Raw genomic sequence first — 23263 nt, 5'->3', positions numbered from 1 at the left:
AAGGAAAGAAAGAGGGAAGGAAGGAAGGAAGGAAGGAAGGAAGGAAGGAAGGAAGGAAGAAAGAAAGAAAGAAAGAAAGAAAGAAAGAAAGAAAGAAAGAAAGAAAGAAAGGGAGAAGAAAGAAAGAAAGAAAGAAAAGAAAGAAAGAAAGAAAAGAACGAAGAAAGAAAGACAGAAAGAAAGAAACAAAGAGAGAAAGAAAGAAAGAAAAGGGAGGGAGGGAAAGAGAAAGAAAGGAGAAAGAAAGAAAGAAAAGGGAAGGAGAGAAAGAAAGAAAGAGGAAGGAAGGAGAAGGAAGGAAAAAAGAGAGAAAAGGGAGGGAGAGAGAAAGAGAAAGAAAGAGGAAGGAAAGAAGGAAGGAGAAAGAAGAAATAAAAAGAAGGACAAAATGAAAGAAGAAGAAAGAGAGAAAAAAAGGAGGGAGAGAGAAAGAAAGGAAGAAAGAAAGAAAGGGGAAGGAAAGAAGGAAGGAAGGAGAAAGAAGAAAGAAAAAGAAACAGACAGAAAAGAGAAGGAAAGAAAGAAAGAGAAAAAAAGGAGGGAGAGAGAGAAAAAGAGAAAGAAAGAGGAAGGATAACAGATAATCAGAGTTGGAAGGGACCTTGTAGGTCATCTAGTCCAACCCCACTGCCCAAGCAGGAGACCCTACACCATTTCTGACAGATGGCAGTCCAATCCCTTCTTGAAAGTCTCAAGGGATGGCGCTCCCACAACTTCCGAGGGCAACTTCTGTTCCAAGGAAGGAAGGAAGGAAGAAAGCAAGGGAAAGAAAGAAAGAAAGAAAGAAAGAAAGAAAGAAAGAAAGAAAGAAAGGGAAGGGAAGGAAGGGAAGGGAAGGAAAGGAAAGGAAAGGAAAGGAAAGGAAAGGAAAGGAAAGGAAAGGAAAGGAAAGGAAAGGAAAGGGAAGGAAAGGGAAGGAAAGGAAAGGAAAGGTCACCCCACTGGGTGAGGAAAGAGCCGCAAGCTCTGGGAAGCCTCACTCGGTATCTGACAGCAGAGACAGGAGGGCGTTGGGTGTGTGTGTGTGAAACCCACCCAACTTTGTGAAAGTGTTTAAAAATAACCTGGAAAGGCCGGAAGGGGGAAAGAATTTCAGGAATCCCATGGAAAGACAATGCAAAATGCCTAAAAGGGGGACCGGAGCTCCTTCCTTCCTTCCTGGCTCTGGACGGATGGTGGGAATCCTGGACTGGCCCCTTGCAAAGAATCCAATCCCCCCACCCCCCAAGAGCCCCGGACGGGCGGCCTGTGAGTGACAGGCAGGAGGGACGCACAGCGGGAAGGGTCCTACAGGTCACTCCGGAGTCACAACAGCTCGTTTAGGGACCGTTTGAAGTTACGACGACACTGGGAAAAAAAGTGATTTCAGATTATTGGTCACGCTTACGACCGCTGCACCGTGGGTCACCTGATCAAAATTCGGCCACTCGGCCACCGACTCACATTTATGACGCTCATAGTATCCCCAGGATCCCGCCCCCCCTTCCGACGCGCAAAGCCAACAGGGGAGCCCGATTTGCTTAACAACTGGGTTACTTGCTGAACAACCGCAGGGATTCTCGCTTAACGAACGTGGCAAGAACCGTCATAAAATATGTGCGCCAAAACTCCCTGACCCCATGGTCTCTCTCCCCTTAGCAACGTCCATTTGCGGGCCTCAAATAGTGGGTCGTATGTCAAGGATTATTGATATTTGGAGCAAACCAGGATGGTCTTATTTTTCCTGGATTTGGGTGGGCAGCAAAGTTTGGTTTTTCTCATTTATTTTGGTTTTAAAAAACGAGCCCCTCCTCGTTTGAAAGGGTTTGGGCTATAATTCTCTGCAAGCTGGCATTCCCTGTTCAGTCCTGGGGTTCGACCCAGGCTTCGTAAACTGTAAGGATGCTCAAACTTGCCTTAAAAGCAAAACCTATTTTATTGCAAGGCTGGGAATTGTTTTCATTCCCAGCCGGAATTAATCTCAAAACAGTCCCCGAGATAAGCATCCACCTTTCAGTTCTGTGAAGTGCTGCCAAGAACAGAAGTTTTAACTAGATTAACTTCCAATGAACTAGAACAGAAACCAACAGGGGCACAAGAAAAAGCAAGGAGCTTCAACGACGACTCTGGACTGATCACCCTAGTTTGCTTCCTGCAAAGGGTTCATCATCTTGGCCTGACTTTTATCCCTTAGGGGAGGGCCAATCCCCTCCTAGCCTTACTCCCAATTTCGCCCCTTTTGTCTCAGCTGCTCTCGCCTTCTAGCAGTTCTGCGCACACGCACCCTGGGAACAGGCTCCCCTGGTTCCTCTGCCTCGCTGTGGCCAGACTCCGAAGCGCCCGACTCCCAGATGGTCCTGACCCCATCTCTGCATCGAACGCAGCACCCTCATCTGACTCCGCTCCAGACTCCCTGACTGGTCCTCGTTCTTAGCCCACCGTCCGATTCCGCTGCCATCTGCACCAGTTGCCAGCGAACCGCAAGACCCCGCGGGGTCCCTGGAAAGCGAGCCCCCTCCCCTTCTTGAAGCAGCCCTTTCTGAAGCGCTCAACTTACGTGTAGGAGCAGCACCGCAGCCAGGAAAGACTGACCCTGGCAGTAGCCAATCTCTTCATCGTAGACAGAATAGGCCTGCGGAAGGAATTGGCGAGAACATCCATCAGGCAACGCTGGGAGTGGCCCGCCAGCCGTGTCTCCTAGGCCACGCTCGGCGACTGATATTGACAGAGTTGGAAGGGGCCTTGTCGGTTATCTAGTCCAACCCCCACCCTGCCTAAGCAGGAGACCCTACACATTTCTGACAGATGGCAGTCCAGTCTCTTCTTGAAAACTTCCGAAGGCAGCTTCTGTTTCAACTGGTTGATTGTTCTCACTGTCAGAAAGTTTCTTCTTATTTCCAGGTTTAAATCTCTCCTTGTTCAGTTTCCATCCATTATTCCTTGTTTGGCCTTCAGGTGCCTTGGAAAATAGCTTGACCCCCTTCCTCCTCTCTGGGGCAGCCCCACAAATATTGGAAAATGCTCTCCTGTCTCCCCTGGTCCTTCTCTTCCCTAGACTAGCCAGGCCTGGTTCCTGCATCCATTTATCGTCTGTTTGAGCCTCCAGGTTATCCTGGTGGGTCTTCTCTGCACTTTTTCTAGAGTCTCAACCTCTTTTTTATAGTGCAGTGACTAAAACTGGATGCAGAGCTCTAGATGTGGTCTTACTAAGGCTTTATAGAGTGATAGTAGTACCTCCCTGGATCTTGATTGCATCCCTCTGTTAATACAATTTAGGATTGCACTGGCTTTTTGGGCTGCCTCCAGACACTGCTGGCTCATATTTAACAGGTTGTCCATTAAGACTCCAGCCAGTGACTGGACTTGGTGGTCGAAGAAGAGAAAGGGGTTCTCAGGAGCCAAGCTCCGTTAAGTCGGAATTTTAGCCTTTGCCAGGAAAGAGGCTGGGCGGGCGGGATTCAAAATTTTTTACTATAAGTTAAGTAATTTATTCTATAACAAATCATATCATCATACCAATTCTATCCTAAAAAAAAAACACTTTATAAATGTAGTGTCAAGTAACAAAAAAAAAGGAAGAAAAATCGATAATATTCCTTATTACCTAACATTCTAAATATTCTATTGTTGTATTTCATCGTCCAACCATTGATAGAAAAGGTCCCAAATTGTATAAAATTGTTTATCTTCTTGCTCTCTAATTTCAAATGTCAATCTACTCATCTCAGCACATTCCAATATTTTCTTCATCATTTCTTCCTGCAATGGAATTTTCTCATTTTTTCCGATTTTTTGCAAATACAATCCTAGCCGCAGTTAATACATTTACAATCAAATATTTCGTGAATGAAATATGAATAAAAGTATAGCCAAATGATTTTTTTTTTAAATAATGATATGAGGATATATAAGTTTGGATTGATAATAAGAGTTATTATGTAACGTAATCGTAATTGAGACTACGAAATGAATGCACAAAACTGATGAACCAACCGACACACTGTTTGTATATAAGTACGGAAGAGAGATTATGCTTTTATGTTCTGTCTGTTTTGTCTGTTTGTTAAAAAACCAATAAAATTGTTTTCAAAAAAATATTTTTTTTTTACTACCGGTTCTGTGGGCGTGGCTTGGTGAGCGTGGTAGGAGAAAGTTACTGCAAAGCCCCCCTTCCCTCCCCACCCCACTAACCTGCTTTCCAGCTCCGTTCTCCTGGGCAGGGCAACCCAAGGAAACCCAGCCGATCAACTGGGACTCGATGGGAGGCAGAGAAGAGAGATGGGGTTGGCGGGGCCAGTCAGAGACGGGTGGGATTGGCCGCTTCTCGGAACGACTCAAAATTTCCGCGACCGGTTCTCCAGAACCGGTCAGAACTGGCTGAAGACCCACCTCTGTCTTTTGGGGAACCGAAGCTCTCCCATTTTCTTCAAAGGCCGAGCGGAAACCTTGGATTGGCGTGTTCTGGGCACGGCTCATCTCTGCCGGCCCTTTTTGGGTGCTTTGTAGGGGGCCAGGAAGATGCCCACTTCCCCCCCCCGGGGGAGGCAGCTTTGGAAAGGCCAAATTCAAAGCGCCGGCCAGACGAAGGGAAGCGATCAAAAGAGACGCCAGCCGGGCTTCCAACCTGCTAATTACCTCCAGCGGCGTTTGATCTATGGGCTTCTACCTTATGATGCCATGTGTTTTATCTCGGGGGGGGAGGGTGGAAGGGACACTGCTTCCTTTCTGGACCCCCTCTGGCCCGAAGGAAGCACCCAGCAATGGCTGAGGCCGATCCCAGATGGGTACTGCAGTCCCTGGGATAGGCGGCCCGGACTGAGACGCCAGGCGCACTTCCACGCGTCTCTGCCAACTCCCGTTGCCATTGGGCTGTCCCTGAATCGCGACCAAGGAGAGACGAAGCGCCCCGTTCCTCGCCCCCCGAGGATGGCAACGCTTGTGGGTACCTTGCAGATTTTGTACAGCGAGTCCTGACCGTCTCCACCGGTGTCCTTGAAGTAGTCGTGGGCAGGGAAGGTCCGGTTGATGTCTCGGGTGATGGCGCTGTCCTGGGGAGACTCCTGCAAAGCCCAGAGGAAGGAGGAGGAACAGAATTAACGGGGCTGGAAGGGGCCTTGGAGGTCCTCTAGTCCAGCCCCCTGCTTGGGCAGGAAGCCCTAGTCCAGTGGTGGCTATCCTTTTTCGGCTCCTGTGCCGATAATTGCGCGCCACCCAGAAGACCATGCCTGCTGGCCACCACACGCCCCCTGCACATGCGCGTTCAACCTCCCCCCCTCGTGCACCACACATCTGAGCATACGTGCGCGTCTCCCATGCACCCTCCCTCCGCCCCCTGCACCTGCGCGCCAGGTACCCAACAGTCAGCTGTCGGGTGGCGGCAACCACGTATGTGCAGCGGAGCTCATCCGGGCAATCTCTTGCATGCCATAGGTTCGCCAACACGGCCCTCTCCCATCTCAGACCAGTGACTGTCCAGTCTCTTCTTAAAAACCTCCAGTGATGGAGCACACACAACTTCAGGTGGCCAGCGGTTCCACTGGTTAATATAATAATAATCAGAATAGAGTTGGAAGGGACCCTGGAGGTCTTCTAGTCCAACCCCTTGCTCAGACAGGAAACCCTCTATCATTTCAGACAAATGGTTATCCAACATCTTCTTAAAAACTTCCAGTGTTGGAGCATTCACAACTTCTGGAGGCAAGTAGTTCCACTGGTTAATTGTTTTAACTGTCAGGAAATTTCTCCTTAGTTCTAAGTTGCTTCTCTCCTCGATTAATTTTCATCCATTGCTTCTTGTCCTGCCTGGAGACACACACACGCACACGCACACACACACACACACACACACACACACACGTTCTTTGTGGCAGCCCCTCAAATACTGGAAGACTGTTATCATGTCACCCCTACTCTGTCTTTTCACTAGACTAGACAAACCCAAATCCTGCAACCCTTCTTCCTAGGTTTTAGCCTCCAGTCCCTTAATTCTCTTTGTTGCTCTTCTCTGCACTCTTTCTAGAGTCTCGACCTCTTTTTTTTATATCATGGCAACCAAAACGGGATGCAATATTCTGGGTGGTGGTCTTACTAAGGCATTATAAAATTGTACACTTAATCAGAATAGAGCTGGAAGAGACCTTGGAGGTCTTCTAGTCCCGCCCTCTGCTTGAGCAGGAGAACCTATACACCATCTCAGACCAATAAATGGCTGTCCGGTCTCTTCTTAAAAACCTCCAGGGATGAAGCCGCCTACAACTTCTGGTGGCAAGCAGTTCCACTGGTTCATCGTCCTAACTGTGAGGAAGTTTCTCCTTCATTCCAGGTGGCTTCTTCTCTCCTTGGTTAGTTTCCATCCATCGTTTTTTTTCTCCCGCCCTCTGGAAAATAACCTGACCCCAACTCTTCATGCAATCTTGATTCTATCCCTTCTATTAAGGGAGACGGTCAATTTGGGGCCTGGGCAGCTGCCCGAGGCCTAAAGATCTGCTTCCAACAAGGAGAACCAGATCTTTCCCCCGTGTTGAAGGTCGTGAGAAAGCACCGACTGTCAGGAGAAGCAGAGCTGAAGGCAGGGAGAAAAAAATAAAATCACCTGGGCTTCCTTCCTGCCTGGGGGAGAAGTTAATTCTTTGGAGGTCTGTTAAGAAGGGAAGGGCGGGGGGAAAACCCCACATACCCCACGCAACACCCCTTCCACGGACGTTTTTACCCTGCAATATGGCTTAGCCGGAGGTTTTTCAAGCATTGATGAGCAATGCCAGGGAAGCGGGCAGGCCGATTCCCCCCAATTTCAAAAAGGCCAGTGAGGAAGGAAGGAGCTGCTTAAACATCCACGCTGAGACCAATCGACCCGTGGAACAGAAGTTGCCTTCGGAAGTTGTGGGAGTTTCATCCCTGGAGGCTTTTAAGAAGAAACCCGACTGCCATCTTGTCCGTCAGAAATGGTGGAGGGTCTCCTTGCTTGGGCCTGGGGTTGGACTAGATGACCTACAAGGTCCCTTCCAACTCTGTAAATGAATTAAGCACGAGTGGAAGGAATCAAGGTGTTCTCGGACCTTCTCTCGCCCGCCATTGGCAGCCATGTTTGAAGACTGCCATCTTGGGCCTGGATGGCTTCCAAAGCCCCCAACCCATCCCAAGTCGTACCCCCATCGGAGTCTTAAGTGAGCAGGAAGGAACGGAGTGAAATTCCAGGCCAGGAGAGAAACCCGGAAGGATGAATTCACACTTACAGATCCAACTTCCTTAATCGGCGGGTCTCGAACGGCTTAGGACGGATTCAATCAATCAGAATAGAGCTGGAAGGCACCTTGGAGATCTTCTAGTCCAACCCCACCCCCACCCTCCGCCCAAGCAAGAGACTCTACACCATTTCAGACAAGGGACAATCCAGTCTCTTCTTAAAGGCCTCCAGTAATGAAGCACCCAGAACTTCTGGTGGCAAGTAGTTCCCCTGGTTCATTGTCCTCACTTTTAGGAAGTTTCTCCTCAATTCCAGGTTGCTTCTCTCCTTGATTAGTTTCCACCCATTGTTTCTTCTCCTGCCCTCTGGTGCATTGGAGAATAAGTGGGACCCCTTCCCTTTGTGGCAGCCCCTCAACTACTGGAATGCTGCTATCATGTCCCCCCTACTTTTCTCTACAAATCCTGCAACTGTTCTTCGTCTGCTTTTGTTTCCAGGCCTTTAATCATCTTAGTTGCTCTTCTTTGCACTTTTAACAGATTTAACAGATTAGCAAAGTTGGAAGGGACCTTGTAAGCCATCTAGTCCAACCCTTCCCCCAAGCAGGAGACCCTACGCCATTTCTGACAGAGGGCAGCCCAGCCTCTTCTTAAAAGCCTCCAGGGATGAAGCTACCACAACTTCTGAAGGCAACTTCTGTTCCATGGGTTGATTGTTCTCCCTGTCAAGGAAATTTCTCCTTATTTCCAGGTTGAATCTCTCCTTGTTCAGTTTCCATCCATTGTTCCTCGCCTGGCCTTCAGGTATTTTGGAAAAATAGCTTGACCCCCTTCCTCCGACTCTAGGTGTGGCCTTACTAAAGGTTTATTTCTAGTGTGGTGACCAAAACTGGATGCAGGACTCTAGGGTGTGGTCTTACTAAGGGTTTATAGAGTGGTGGTAGTACTAGTTTTTCCAAAGTCTCAATATCTTTGTTGAGACATCTGCTTCTCAGATCTTGGTGGAGGGTTTGGGGGGGGTGGGTAGATTGACCCCCCACCTCCAAAAGTGGAGACAGACCGGTTCCACTCTGGATGGAGGCCAGAACACAGGGGCCAATGAGGCACCATCAGATGATTCAACCTTCCCAAACCTCACGGGGAATTGTTCTTCTTTTTTTTGCACGGTCAACCTCTGGACTAGGACCGGTGGGGTGGCAGCTTCCACTGGCCTGGAGAGAAATGCCACCTGTGTGGGTCAAGAACACCAAACTCCCATCCAACGTGAGGCCAACCTTCTGAGCGACAGGGGACCGGGACGGAAAGGTAGAGTTGAAACGCTGCCTCTTAACGGAATGGGGGCACCGCATGACCATTTTTGATGGTTAGCGGCGGTCTTAGGAATGGGCATCGATGCTACACCCACACGGAAATGTTCTTGCTACTGGAACATGTTGGTTTAGCGAGCAAGAGAAAGAGACCGGAAAGGAAAAAGTTTTTATTTTATTTTTTGGAAGCCGGCTGGGATACAATAATACAAACAAGGCCAGCTCGGCCATTGTGTGACTAGGAATCCTATTTTTATAGCTGGCTGGGAGAAAGGTCCCTGCCGGGCCAGCTCAGGTTTCCGGGGCTGAAGAAAGGAAGGGGAAGGGAAGGGAAGAAAGGGGAAGGACAGGACAGGAAAAAAAGAAAGGAGGGGAGAGGAGTAAAGGAGAGGGGACAGGGAAAGGGAAAGGGAAATGAAATGGAAAAAGAGAGAAAGGAGAAAGGAAAGGAAGGAAAGGAAAGGAAAAGGAAAGGAAAGGAAAGGAAAGGAAAGGAAGGGAAGGGAAGGAAGGAAGGGAAAGGAAAGGAAAGGAAAGGAAAGGAAGGAAGGAAAGGAAGGGGAAGGAAGGAAAGGAAGAAAGGAAAGGAAAGGAAAGGAAGGAAAGGAAGGAAGGAAGGGAAGGGAAGGAATGGAAAGGAAAGGAAAGGAAGGAAGGGAAGGAAGGAAGGGAAGGAAGGAAGGAAGGAAAGGAAAGGAAGGAAAGGAAAGGAAAGGAAAGGAAGGAAGGGGAAGGAAGGGAAGGAAGGAAAGGAAAGGAAAGGAAAGGAAAGGAAAAGGAAAGGAAGGAAGGGAAGGGAAGGGAAGGGAAGGAAGGGAAGGAAGGAAAGGAAAGGAAAGGAAGGAAGGAAGGGAAGGGAAGGAAGGAAGGAAAGGAAAGGAAGGGAAGGGAAGGGAAGGGGAAGGGGAAGGGAAGGAAGGAAAGGAAAGGAAAGGAAAGGAAAGGAAAGGAAGGAAGGAAGGAAGGGAAGGAAGGGGAAGGAAAGGAAAGGAAAGGAAAGGAAAGGAAAGGAAGGGAAGGGAAGGAAGGGAAGGGAAGGGAAGGAAAGGAAAGGAAAGGAAGGGAAGGAAAGGAAGGAAGGAAGGAAGGGAAGGAAAGGAAGGAAGGGAAGGGAAGGAAAGGAAAGGAAAGGAAAGGAAAGGAAAGGAAAGGAAAGGAAGGGAAGGAAGGGGAAAGAAGGGAAGGGTGGGAGGGAAAGGAAAGGGAAAGGAAAGGAGAGAGAAAGGAGAGGCCCACTAAAACTGGAGATTTCAAATTTAGAATATTGCAAAAGGATGTTCAGGGTCAGTCGGGGGTTATTTTCATTTCGCAACCTCTAAGGATGTGAAAAGGGGAAGTTGAGGGTTGGTCTGAAGAAGCTTCTTGGAGGAGAAGTGAAACGTCTTCAAAGAAAAACAAAGAAAGTCCAGTTGCCTCTTGGAACAAAAGCACTTTTGGGACAAGCATGGCCTGGAGGACGGAGAATCTCTACAGACTTTAGAGCAGGGGTCGCCAACCCTTTGGGCCTCTGCGACCACCAAACTCATAAGTTTAAATCCCTCGGACCGCTAATATGAATTTTGACTGCGGGTGGCTTGCTGACGTTTTCCCAGGGTCTCTGCAGAAAGCAGCAGGGACCCTGGGAAAATCCCCCCTAAAAAAGTCTGTAAGAAAATTCTCCGCCCCATTTTCCTACCAATCGATCCTTCTTTATTTGGGATCGTAGGATACCGTAGGATTCTCAGGGGGAGAGAAGAGGGAGGGAGAGACTTTTGGCTTCATGCAAGGAAAGCAGCAGAAGCCGCAGAAGTCTTTCTTTCTCTCCCCCAAACCTCCTGCCAGAAATGAGTCTTTGCAGCCTCTTGGAGCAGGGAGGCCTTGCAGGGTCCCAAAGACTCATTTCAGGCAGAGTTTGGGGGAGAGAAAGAAAGACTTTGGCTGCTTTCCTTGCGTGCAGCCAAAAGCAGAAGAAGAAAGAAGCGGAAAGAAGCAGCCCGATGACCAGGCCAGGCAAGTGGGGCAAGTCCCTTCACCCTCCACCCTTTCCCTCACTACCTCGTGTTGTTCGCAATGCAAGCAACGCAAGCCTTGTGTTCCTGCACAGCCTGGATTAATTGCTTTGGGGAGGGGGACATTTCTCTGCGGACCACCAACATTTTCTCGCGGGCTACCAGTGGTCCCCGTCCCAACCGGTTGGCGAACCCCTGCTTTGGAGCGGTTTCCTTCTGACGGGGAATCGAGTGATTTCCGTCTCCAGCCCTTCTCTCGTACGCTTTAAGGAGCCCACACAGGAAGCTTAGTATTCTTAAAGACGTGGAATTAGTCACCCTGAAAAAAAAAGGAGAATTGCCAGCCAACACCCTTTCACCCCGTGCCCTTGCTGGATCCAACCGACGAAAGTGAGAGCAGGTGGGAAGGGACCCGGTTTGGGCCTTCTTGGGAACAATAAGGTTACAATAAGCCATTGTTTCAGGCCAAATATGGCAATAAACCCCGTTCTAAAAATAAGAGGAAAAATCCCCAAGTGATGCCAGCCTTTTCAGCTGCGCTCCTGGCTCCTTTTCGGGCTCAAGTTTCCCACAAGAAAAAAAAATCCCAAAGAGGCTCTTGGTGAAAAGCCCTCCGGATATGCGGGCGGGAGACCGAAGGCAGCTGGGGAGAGAAAAAAAGGGTGCTGAACCCCTAAAGGCTGGGGGAGTTCACCTCTAAAGGGTGGGGGGCGTTGAGAAAAGTAGAAGATCAGAAAGATCGATGTGGCAATGTGACAGTCATCCCTAATGCTCTGCCCACCCCCTGCCCCCGTTTCTAAAAGGAAAAGAAAAGAAAAGAAAAAAGAAAAGGGAAAGAAAAGGAGGAGGAGGACTGTGGGGTCCTTGATGCTCTCTGAGGTTGGTGGTTTTCTTGTAGATGTTGCCCTCCCCTTCCTTCCTTCCTTCCTTCTCCTCTTCCTCCTCCTCCCACTGATGATGTTACCTGGCTAGGTAATGAAACGTCTGCAAGAAACCTACCAAGTTCAGAGAGCACCAAGGATCCCACAGTCTTCCTTCCTTCCTTCCTTCCTTCCTTCTCCTCTTCCTCCTCCTCCCACTGATGATGTTACCTGGCTAGGTAATGAAATATTTGCAAGAAACCTACCAAGTTCAGAGAGCACCAAGGATCCCACGGTCCTCCTTCCTTCCTTCCTTCCTTCCTTCCTTCCTTCCTTCCTTCCTTCCATCCTTCCTTCCTTCCTTCTCTTCCTCCTCCTCCCACTGATGATGTTACCTGGCTAGGTAATGAAATGTCTGCAAGAAACCTACCAAGTTCAGAGAGCACTAAGGATCCCACAGTCCTCCCTCCCTCCCTCCTTCCTTCCTTCCTTCCTTCCTTCCTTCCTTCCTTCCTTCCTTCCTTCTCCTCTTCCTCCTCCTCCCACTGATGATGTTACCTGGCTAGGTAATGAAACGTCTGCAAGAAACCTACCAAGTTCAGAGAGCACCAAGGATCCCACGTCCGGTCCTCCTTCCTTCCTTCCTTCCTTCCTTCCTTCCTTCCTTCCTTCCTTCCTTCCTTCCTCCTCCTCCCACTGATGATGTTACCTGGCTAGGTAATGAAACGTCTGCAAGAAACCTACCAAGTTCAGAGAGCACTAAGGATCCCACAGTCCTCCCTCCCTCCTTCCTTCCTTCCTTCCTTCCTTCCTTCCTTCCTTCCTTCCTTCCTTCTCCTCTTCCTCCTCCTCCCACTGATGATGTTACCCGGCTAGGTAATGAAATATCTGCAAGAAACCTACCAAGTTCAGAGAGCACCAAGGATCCCACAGTCCTCCTTCCTTCCTTCCTTCCTTCCTTCCTTCCTTCCTTCCTTCCTTCCTTCCTTCCTTCCTTCCTTCTCCTCTTCCTCCTCCTCCCACTGATGATGTTACCCGGCTAAGGTAATGAAACGTCTGCAAGAAACCTACCAAGTTCAGAGAGCACCAAGGATCCCACGGTCCTCCTTCCTTCCTTCCTTCCTTCCTTCCTTCCTTCCTTCCTTCTCCTCTTCCTCCTCCTCCCACTGATGATGTTACCCGGCTAGGTAATGAAATATTTGCAAGAAACCTACCAAGTTCAGAGAGCACCAAGGATCCCACGGTCCTCCTTCCTTCCTTCCTTCCTTCCTTCCTTCCTTCCTTCCTTCCTTCCTTCCTTCCATCCATCCTTCCTTCCTTCTCTCCTCCTCCTCCCACTGATGATGTTACCTGGCTAGGTAATGAAACGTCTGCAAGAAACCTACCAAGTTCAGAGAGCACTAAGGATCCCACAGTCCTCCCTCCCTCCTTCCTTCCTTCCTTCCTTCCTTCCTTCCTTCCTTCCTTCCTTCCTTCCTTCCTTCCTTCCTTCCCTTTCCTCCTCCTCCCACTGATGATGTTACCCGGCTAGGTAATGAAACGTCTGCAAGAAACCTACCAAGTTCAGAGAGCACCAAGGATCCCACGGTCCTCCTTCCTTCCTTCCTTCCTTCCTTCCTTCCTTCCTTCCTTCCTTCCTTCCTTCCTTCCTTCCTTCCTTCCTTCTCCTCCCACTGATGATGTTACCTAGCTAGGTTACGAAACGTCTGCCAAAACAACAACAACAACCAAACGAGCTCAGAGGGTAACCAAGGACCCCTCCTCTCGACCCTGAGCTATAAATATTCTCCTTTCTTGGTCAATCCTTGTTTTCCTTGTGACCCAAATCGAAAGCCGGAGACCCGAGCCTGAAGCGAAACGTCCCAGGGACCTATCCCACAGACTTAAAGCGGAGGAAGGACCGAGGGCTATATGGCAGCCTTTCGCACGCCAGGCCTCCCTGCCAAGCAAAACACACACATGACTCCTTTTGGGGACAAAAGTGCCAGATCTTTTCCTGCCAGTAAGAATGGGGTGGCATTTCAGAGGCGCCTCCAGGGAGCTGAGAGCTGCGCTGGGAATAAAAGCACGTATTTTTTTGTTTTTACACGGAAACCTCCCAAGTCCTGCAGAAACCGGACTCTCTGGAAAGGCGGCGAAAACCCACGAGACACAATGATTGTCCGAGGATCAAGTGTGTAAAAGTTCCTGCGCTTATAAAGACAGGAATCGGGTTTATTTGGATTGTGCTTTTGGGCCCTTTCAAGTTGTTAGCGACGCAGTAAAAAAAAGAGATTTTCCCTCTAGCAAATAAAAATCACCCACGACCGATGGTTTCAAATTGCTTCTTGTCATCTCTGTACCTGTCCAGAAAGAATAAGCACTGCCTGTTTATTTTCCCAGCAAATTAAGATAAACTTAAGATTTTTTCTCTCTCTTTTTTTTTTTTTAAAAAAAGGCTGGATACTCCAGCTGTCATGACAGGTATAAAATAGGGCATAGGGGAATGACACTTGTTGTTCTTTTACACAACTAAATACGGCTGGCTTTAAATTAGGCAGCAAAGCGCGTTAACCCCTATCTATCACAAATTCAAAAAAACCAAAAAACCAGAAAGAAATCTTCAGAGATTCAGTTTATTCAGTTCTTGGTGGATCCATCTGAGCCTCTAAGCTCCTGATGAGAACCACAATTAAGTCTCCCCCAATCCTGTATTTTTTCCTTCTCCTTTTGCTCTGGCCTTAAGTTGTGTTTTGTGGCTCGGTCAAGCTCCGAGGGATTTGTTGATCTGGGATTAGAGAATAAGGGGCCTTGGAGGTCTTCTAGTCCAACCCCGCTGCTCGAGCAGGAGACCCTATCCCATGCCAGACAAGTCCAGTCTCTTAAAAACCTCCAGGGATGAAGCGCCCGCAACTTCTGGTGACAAGCAGTTCCACTGGTTCCTTGTCCTCCCAGTTAGGAAGTTTCTCCTTAATTCCAGGTTGCTTCTCTCCTGGATTAGTTTCCAGTCATTATTTCTTGTCCTGCCTTCAGGGGCTTTGGAGAATAATTTGACCCCCAACTCTTCTCTGTGGTAGCCCCTCAAATCCTGGAATACCGCTATCGTGCCACCCCTAATTCTTATTTTCTTTAGACTAGCCAAACCCAAAACCTGCAGCCATTCTACATACGGCTTAGTTGCTCTTCTCTGCACTTTTTCCAAAGTCTCAACATCTTTCTTTCTTTTTTTGGTAACGTGGTGACCAAACCTGGATGCATCGTTTCAGCCTCTCTCGTAGAAGCTTTGATTTTCTCTCTCCGTAAAGGAAGACCGCTGCGTTTTGAGATGGTTACACCCCGAGCTTAAAGCCTGGGATCGGGGTATCTTCCTGCCCCCCGCCGCCACCCCACAAAAAAAATTGGACTGCTATTGCTTATTTCTTGGAATTGCTCTTTGAGCCAAATGAGGGGAGGTCTCTGAATTTGACAAAATAATAGATAAAATACGAATGCAGGCTCCAAGCTGAAACTTCAGCCTGGGCCAACGTGTGCTGGTTCGAGAGATTTTGGCACACACACACACATATACAGGTATCTCTTCTCTGCTCCCCAGGGCAGCCGGGAGAGCGAAGGGGATATTACGAAGCCCCCAGACCCAGCGAGCATTTCTTTCGTGCCTGCAGTAAATACAGCCTAACCTCCTGGTGTTGGATCCAGCACAGCCTTGGACTGAGCTGGATCATAAATTCTCAAATCCAGGTTTTTTTTAAAAAACGACACTATGAAGGGTTCCTGTAACAGGCAACATCCAAACAAACCAGGTTAACACAAGAGGCAAGAAATGGTTCCTGACAGTAGGACGAAAACCATGCATTCCTCGGCCCTGTTTTTTTTAGTGTTTGAGAACCTGGCTGTTCATGGCGTAGTTTGGCCAGGGTCTTCACAGCCACGTAAAATGTCTTCCCCCTTCTCATCCCCAAAATCCGCCCCCTTTTCTTTCCAGGTGACAAAAGGGTAATTGGCCACCTCACACAAACACACCTTCCTTCAAAGCAAGGCAAACGCGGACCAGCTTGTCCTGCGTTCTGAAAGCTCAACGGGAAGCAAGTATTTAAAATATATGAGACATTTCGAAAAAGACCTAGTGAGATCTCAGCGATTGGTCTGCAGATGGGTGAAGATGGAAGACAAGCGAGACTTAAATTTGCTTGCAAGCAAGGGGTCTGAACTTAAGGAAGGCAAAGGAAAAAGGAAGACTTATTTAAACTGAAAAGTCCCATTTGGCACCAGCTTCCTGCTTCTTCTAACAATGGGCAGGGGAAAAGCCGTGAGAACCAGTTCCCTGCAGCAACTGGTATTCCAAGGTAGACTGTCCATGTTCCTGGCAGTTCCATATAACCTTATTGGACTAGCAGCCACTGATAAGATAGCTTTGCCTTCCCTTTTGTGAAGCGTTCATAGCGATAGCAACCCTCAGCCAGACACAGCAGCCTCAATCTTTCTTGAGCCAAAATTGGGCCAATTTCTCTCTAGATCGAAAGTGGATATTTAGCCGAGATGGCCTGGTTGATTGAGCACAGCAATGTAGCCTGAATACGAAACTGTATTATTATTATTTTCGCCCCAATCGCAGGCAGTGCCTGAGATGGATCCTACTAGAATGTGAATCAGGTTGAATACCTGGCTGTTTTCTTAAAACAGGACAGGTAAGTTACACCCAAATACATCTTTTTTTGCATTTCACCGTGATCAGAATTTAGAAGCAAGATTTTCAAACACGATTTCAAACTTCCAGGGTTTCAAATCAGGATCCCAACATAAAACATTCTCTGAACTCGACTTTCCCAAAGTTTCTTTCTTTCCCTATCACAGCGATCAGGAACACAGAAATACGTTTGGTTTTTTTTTTACAAAAATCACACACACAAGAGAAATTTGTTTCGTGAAACTTCCCCCAAAACAAGCCAAAACAAGCCCAAGCCGTCCTGAGGAACAGAGGACTCCTGCCCAACCGGCTGGCTTACCAAAATCGAAAACAAGGAAAAAGGACGAAATTAAAATATATATATATATTTATATATATATTTTCTTCTTCTCCTTCTCCGCTGGCTTTAAATAAATAAATAAACAGGGGGAAAGGAAGAGAGGAGGGTGGGGAAAAAAAAGAAAAAGGAAACGCTTTTATTCATTTGCTAATTTGGGTCTGCTCCAAAGTCACTTGTTTTAACTACACAGATTTTTGGTTTTTTTTCCTTTTTTCTTTTTTCTTTTTTTGTAAGAAAAATGCAAATACGGTACTTTTAAATCACAAAGGAACAACCTGGTGAGATGGAGGGAGATTGGGGGGGAAGGGGGAGCCCCAAAAGGGATCTGGGGGTGGAGGGTGAAGGAGGAATAACCACAGTTATTAAAAAGCCTAAGAGGAGAAACGGGCACACCGGAATCATTGGCTACGGGCACGGGGTGGGTGAAGGGGGGTGAGGGAGAGAAGGGGGAGATGGAGATGGGAGGAGGGGGGGGGTAGAGAGGGACAATTGCTATTTGGACCCATAAGATTTCGAAACATACTTTGGCATATGCACAAAACCAAATCGAAAGAATACACTAGTAAACCACGACTCCTTGCACACAGAGACAAAAGAGCACAGACTTCCAAACATCGGGGCAAAAGAGGTGAGGCGGGTCCTGGAGGGTCCATCCGTTGAGTCACTCCGGGGGAAGAGACCCTCCCTCCCTCTATCCCTCCCCCTCCCTGGTCCCTGGTTTCCTGCTCCCACCCACCCTCACCCCCCAAAAAACAACCCAGCAGCCCGTGCTGGTGGAAATCCTCAAAAATCCCCCCTTTTTTCCCCGAGATTGGGAACGTTTGTTTTCTGCGCCAGGGGATGGCGAAGTCTCTCTCTGTCTCTCTCTCTCTCTTTTTGCACATCTGGAAGGTCCTGAGTTCGGACAGAGGGGGAAAGGGGGAGGGAAGGCGCGTCAGGCGTGGCAGCCGTTGGAGGGTCTTTTGCTGCGGGAGGCGGAGGAGTCCTTGGCTGCCCTGTGCCGGGCGCAGGGCACGCACAGGGCGCCCGAGAGATGCTTCAACCCCTTTTGAAAGACACTGTTGGACAAGCTGTAGATGATGCAGTTGCAGAAACTGTTGCTGATGGCCAGCCAGGTGGTGAAGAAAGCAGCCAGGCGGTTGTGGTACACCGAGGAGCTTTCCAGGAGGAAGTAGACGATGTAGGGGAGCCAGAGGATGTAGAAGACGCTGGTGATGCGCAGGAGGACCATGGCGTAGCGCTTGTCCGGGCACGGCTGCCCCTCGGACGGCTCCCCTTCCTGGGAGCTGAAGCGCACGCGCCGGTCGTTGATCTCCCGCGTGTGCTGCTGGCAGATGCGGAAGATGCTGAAGTAGGTGAAGCAGACCACCAAGGCGGCCGGCGCGTACAGCATGACCACGATGAAGAGGGTGAAGGCGGCCCGGGTGTCCCAGAAGTCGGCGCACCACCGGAAGATGTCCCCGTGGTAGCCGGGCTTCCCCCACTCGAAGAAAGCCGGCAGGAAGACGGCGCCCGAGTAGAGCCAGAGGAGGAGGATGCAGGCGCGCAGGCGGCAGGGGGTGACCAGCGTGCCGTAGCTGAGGGGCTTGGTGATGGCGATGTAGCGGTCCAGGCTGATGCAGGCCAGCGAGGTCATGGAGACGCTCTTCAGCACCGAGACCACGTAGCCGAAGACCTTGCAGACCAGGGCCTCGGGCAGGAAGGCCACGGGGTGGTGCAGCAGAGAGAGCGAGGGCACCAGGCAGCTCACCCCCACCAGCAGGTCGGCATAGGCCATGGTCTGGATGAAGTAGCTGGTGGTGTGGTGGTTGAGCAGCGGCGCGCAGTGGAAGACGAAGATGACCACCAAGTTGCCCGAGATGATGAGGACCGTGAGGAAGACGACGATGGTCACCTCCAGCAGGCAGATGTCCAGGCTCTCTGGGTAGCCGGTGGCCAAGAGGCAAAAGGGCCTCCCGATGCTGTCCCCGCCGCTCCCGCCGCCTCCACTCCCATTCCCGGGGCTGCCGCCATCCAGGGAGGAGGCGTTCATCTTGCAATGGCGCCCACGGCCCCCCTCACGCCGGCGGCCGCTGCCCGGCTGCTGCACCGGCTGTCATTGCGGCAGCTCCTGCGTGCGTGACGGCTGCTGCGGTTGCTCCTCGGGGGAAGGCGAGGAGGAGTGTGGCGGCCACCCGGGCATTGTCCGCAATGCTCCCTCTTGGCTCGCCGCTGCTGCTGCTACCGCCGCCGCTACTGCCGGCAGCCACCGCCCCCTCCTCCAGCTGGGCTGGCTGGCTGGCTGGCAGCAGGCGGCGGGGCTGCCACTGGGGGGGAGCAGAGGTGCGCTGCTGCTGCTGCTGCTGCTACTGCTGTACTGCTCTCCCGGCTGGAAGAGGAGGAGGAGGAGGAGGAGGCTGGCTGGAAGGTTAGGGAGGGGGGAGGGAAGGGAAGGGAGGGGAGGAAAGCCGGTGGAGCCACGTGGGGGCGGTTCCTCCTGGAAGCAGAGGGAGGAAGAAAGAAGGGGCCTTTTTACAGCATCCCTCCCTTCCTCCTCCCCCCCCTTTCCTCCCCGGATGCGCCAGGCGGCCTCCCCGCCCCCAACACTGCAGGAGAGGGGGAGAGGAGAGGAGAGGGGGGGCAGCTGCCCACCCGCTTCCCAGGATCTGGAGGAGGGATGCTCTGGAGATCGCCCCCCCCCCTCCTCCTCCTCCTCCTCCTCTTCCGCCTACCTGCCGCTGCTCCGAGGAGGACAAAGGCGACCTCTCGCAGCCAGCCGGGGGGACGGTGGTTGTGTGCGCGCGTCTGCCTGGGGTGCCCGCCTGGCAGAGGCAGGCAGCTGCCCACTGCAGGTCCAGAAAGGGAGGAGGGGGGAAAAAAAGGCAAAGAAGCCCTGGGGCTGGTTCTCTCCACACCAGCTGGCTCCTCCTGCGCGCTGGCTCGGCTCTCCTCTGCGCTGCCAAGCCCACCGCCCTGCAGAAAGTTTCCCTTGGCGTGGGGGTGGGGGGTGGGACAGCATTGACCAAGCCCACCCATCCCCCGCCCCTGCCTCTCCGCTCTGCCCAGACCGGCAGGCAGGGGTCTACCGAGGCAGTTGGGAGGCCGATCTCTCAAAACAGCCCAAGGAAGCAGCTGGTGGGGAATTGGGGGAGGATGCTAAGCCCTCCCCCCCCCAGGTAAAAGCCCCCTCAGGAGAGGGCCCCCTCCCAACCGTCTTAACAGGGAGGACAATGAACCGGTGGAACGACTTGCCACCTGAAGTTGTGGGCGCTTCACCACTGGAGGCATTTAAGAGGCTGGAGAGTCCCTTGTCTGAGATGGATCCGGGTCCTCCTGCTTGAGGCTGGACTAGAAGACCTCCAAGGTCCCTTCCAGCTCTGTTATTCTCTAATTCTCTCCCTCTCCCGGGTGCCTTTTAGCTGCCCTCACGGCCAGAGAAGAATCCCCCCGCAGAGCTGATCCTTCCACTTTTCTCCCCCCCAGAAAAGAGGGGAAAAATATAAAACATGGCGCTCCCTTCCCCGAGGACACCAGGAAAGCGAGACGGCCGGTCGTCCTCGTGACCGAGATCTACCAGAGAGACCCTCGTAGGCACCCCCCCCCTGAGTTTGATGGACTGAAATCTGGACTGGACTGAAACCTGTGTGACCGGGGCATCTCTGACCCATCCGGAGGAGTCAAAGCAGAAGCCGATCTTGCTCTCTTCGAGGGAAGCCTCTGCATCAAACCAGGATTCGGGGCTTCGGTTCACGCTTTCCAAATTCCTTTCCCCTATTTCATATATATTTGGCAAGGCACCCCTGGCAGGAACAGGCTGCTCCGAGGTCTCCGCTTTTGAATATTCATAGGGAGGTGAGATAATCTCAGGATTTAAGGGCAGCGAAGAGGAGGCGGGAGGGAAGGAGGGAAGGAGGGCGAACTGGACCTGAAGCAGCCCAGGTGATTCCTTAGCAGTTGAAGGGAAGGCTCCTTCTCAGCATCTCTCTCCTCCATCTTGCTCCTTCCGTTACCATAGAAACTGGCTCTCTCTCTTCTCTTTCCCTCTAAGGCCTTGGGAAACACTTGGAGCCGGAGCCTCGTCTCTGCAGCTTTTCCGTCAAGAAATCCTCGCCGACTTTCTTTCCACCCGGACGCCGCTCGGCTCTTCCAAGCGAACCGGGCCTCGAATCGGGTCGATTCAACGGCTCAAAGAACCAATTCAGAGGGGAGGGAGGACGTTCCAGACCGAGGAGCGGATGGGCGATTCAAGGACGTTCTGTGCAGGCAGGGCAGCTTCCCCCCTCCCCAAAATAGGTCCCCCTTCTCTCCTGTTTAATCCCGGCGTGAAGGAAACACGTTTTCTAGCTCACGGGACCTTCTTCTGGTGTGGTATGAGGGCCCCTGAGGTCCACGCACCTGAGCCAGGTGCTAAGAAATACGTGGCTATTTAGGAAGGAAGAAACAAGGGTGCAGTGCGGAGTGAAGGCTTAAATAAATTATGGTCCAGTTAAAAAGATGCATCTCTGGTTTGTCCCCACGCTGTGCACACTTCTCCATCATGTCAGAAAAAGACAGGCGATGTAGAAGATGGAAAGGGAGGGATCCAGCCATTAATCAATCACTCAGAATAAGAGCTGGAAGGCACCTTGGAGATCTTCTAGTCCAACCCGCCGCCCAAGCAAGAGACTCTACACCATTTCAGACAAGTGACTGTCCGGTCTCTTCTTTAAAAAAATTCCAGTGATGAAGCCGTCACAACTTCTTGTTGCAAGCCGTTCCACTGGTTCCTTGTCCTCCCTGTTTGGAAGCTTCTCCTCAATTCCAGGTTGCTTCTCTCCTTGGTTAGTTTCCATCCATTATTCCTTGTCTGGCTTTCATGTGCTTTGGACAATAAGTGGAACCCCCCCTTCTTCTTTGTGGCAGCCCCACAAATACTGGAATGCTGCTATCATGTGTCCCTTACTTTTCTCTACACTGGCCAAACACAAATCGTATGTTTTAGTTTCCAGGCCTTTAATCATCTCGGTTCTTCTTCTTTGCACTTTTATCGGATTTAACAGATTAGCAGAGTTGGAAGGGATCTTGTAGGTCATCTAGTCCAACCTCTCACCCAAGCAGGAAACCCTACACTGTTTCTGACAGGTGGCAGTCTAGTCTCTTCTTGAAAGCTTTCAGGGATGAAGCTCCCGCAACCTCTGAAGGCAACTTCTCTTCCTTTGTTTGATGGTTCTCACTGTCTAGAAAAATTCATCTTTTCAGGTTGAATTTCTCCTTGATCAGTTTCCATCCATTATTCCTTGTTTGGCCTTTGAGTGCCTTGGAAAATAGCTTGACCCCTTCCTCCTCCTCTCTGTGGCAGCCCCTCAAATCTTGGAAGATGCTCTCCTGTCTCCCCTGGTCCTTCTCTTCACGAGACCAGCCAGGCCCACTTCCTGCAACCGTTCATCGTAGGTTTGAGCCTCCAGTCCCCTCATCCTCCTGGCCGCTCTTCTCTGCACTCTTTCTAGCCTCTCAACCTCTTTTTTATAATGTGGTGACCAAAACTGGATGCGGTATTCTAGGTGTGGTCTTTACAGAGTAGCAGTAGTAGTACCTCCATTAATCTTGATCTTTTTCCAAAGTCTCAGTCTCTTTGTTCAGACACTGGATCTATACACACTGCAGAACCCCCAGTTTTTAGGGAAAGACCCTGCAGATCTGTCTCCAGCCTCCCTGCAGCAGATAAGTCCATCCTCCCAAAACCAAGGGAGCAAATTGTTTTTACAGATTATTTGAATCACAGCATCCTAGGCCCCAAACAGCCTTCAGGAGATGCCTGCAGAAGTCTCCGATCAGGGTTAGGTAGGGCTGGGGCCTTCTTTTGCCAAAGTTGAGCTCTCGTGGCCTCTTCACAACTCACAACTCCACAACCAAGATTTTTCTTTCGAGCTGGATAGAAGCCCAACAGCCTTCCCTCCGGAGGTCCCAGCGTTGTACGTGAAGGTGTGTGTTTTGTTTCTTACTCATGAACTGGTTAGGTGAAAATAATCAGGAGGTTCAAATTTGGGTCCATTTTTGCCAACCTTGGTGCGGCCAAATACCAATGGTGGCCATGCCCCGAAGTAAAAAAAGTAATGGACGAAAATACAAAAAACAGCTGTACGAAATTACAAAATGTCAAATGGAGTTGAAGCCGGGATCGTTCCTTTTAGGGATCATTAAAGAGAAATAGAATAAAAAGATTAAAAAATATATGATTTTGCATGTAACTACAGCAATGAAGATCGCTCTCGCACAATGCTGCAAAAAGGATAGCGTACCGTTGGAAGGTCTAGCAATCCAAAAGATCTGAGATTGTGCGGAAATGGATAAACTCACCCTAGAGTTAAAAGGCAAGGAAGACTCGGAATATTATGCGGTATGGGAAAATTGGTATGAACGGACGGACAATAGGAATAAGGATTGTAGAGATAAGAAGAAGATAGATAGATAGATAGATAGATAGATAGATAGATAGATAGATAGATCTATGAATAATATGAATTATTAGTATATATTATATATAGTATAATATTAGTATATATAGTATATATTAGTGTGTGTGTGTGTGTATGTGTATATATATATATATTCTTAAAGTTTTCGGGTATATAATTACATGTAATTCAGCTTTGTTCGGGTTATTTTCCACGTCATTGTAGTTGTGCTTTTAAAGTTATAGCGACGTTTCAGCAGAATCTCATCTGCCAGAAGCCTGATGATGGCAGATGAGATTCTGCTGAAACGTCGCTACAACTTTAAAAGCACAACTACAATGACGTGGGAAAATACCTGAACAAAGCTGAATGCCATAGATACATAGATAGATAGATAGATAGATAGATAGATAGATAGATAGATAGATAGAGATAGATATATAGACATACAGATATAGATATAGTTATATATAGATATAGATATATAGATATAGATATATATAATTAGTATATGAATAATTAGAAATGCAT

General features: G+C 49.7%; 2 protein-coding genes across 2 annotated transcripts in view; both read right to left on the bottom strand.

The window, feature by feature from the left end:
• RABGAP1 (RAB GTPase activating protein 1) overlaps positions 1-23263 on the bottom strand; it is a 77437-nt gene that overhangs the window by 21664 nt on the left and 32510 nt on the right. The window contains exons 14-15 of the mRNA XM_087914392.1: positions 4926-5039; positions 2537-2611 (exon numbers count right to left, since the gene is read on the bottom strand). Of these exons, the coding sequence (XP_087770518.1) occupies positions 2537-2611; positions 4926-5039 (189 nt within the window). The remainder of the gene's footprint in view (positions 1-2536; positions 2612-4925; positions 5040-23263) is intronic.
• On the bottom strand, positions 16511-18690 carry GPR21 (G protein-coupled receptor 21). The gene has a single exon (XM_026712534.2). The coding sequence runs from the start codon at positions 18349-18351 to the stop codon at positions 17254-17256; it is 1098 nt and encodes a 365-aa protein (XP_026568319.1). The 5' UTR covers positions 18352-18690; the 3' UTR covers positions 16511-17253.

This window comes from Pseudonaja textilis, chromosome 17, assembly GCF_049901715.1.
Source record: "Pseudonaja textilis isolate UNSWEBS1 chromosome 17, rPseTex1.2, whole genome shotgun sequence".
Classification (NCBI taxonomy): domain Eukaryota; kingdom Metazoa; phylum Chordata; class Lepidosauria; order Squamata; family Elapidae; genus Pseudonaja; species Pseudonaja textilis.
Note: the sequence above shows the minus strand (reverse complement) of the source record. Positions and strands in the feature narration are given on the sequence as shown.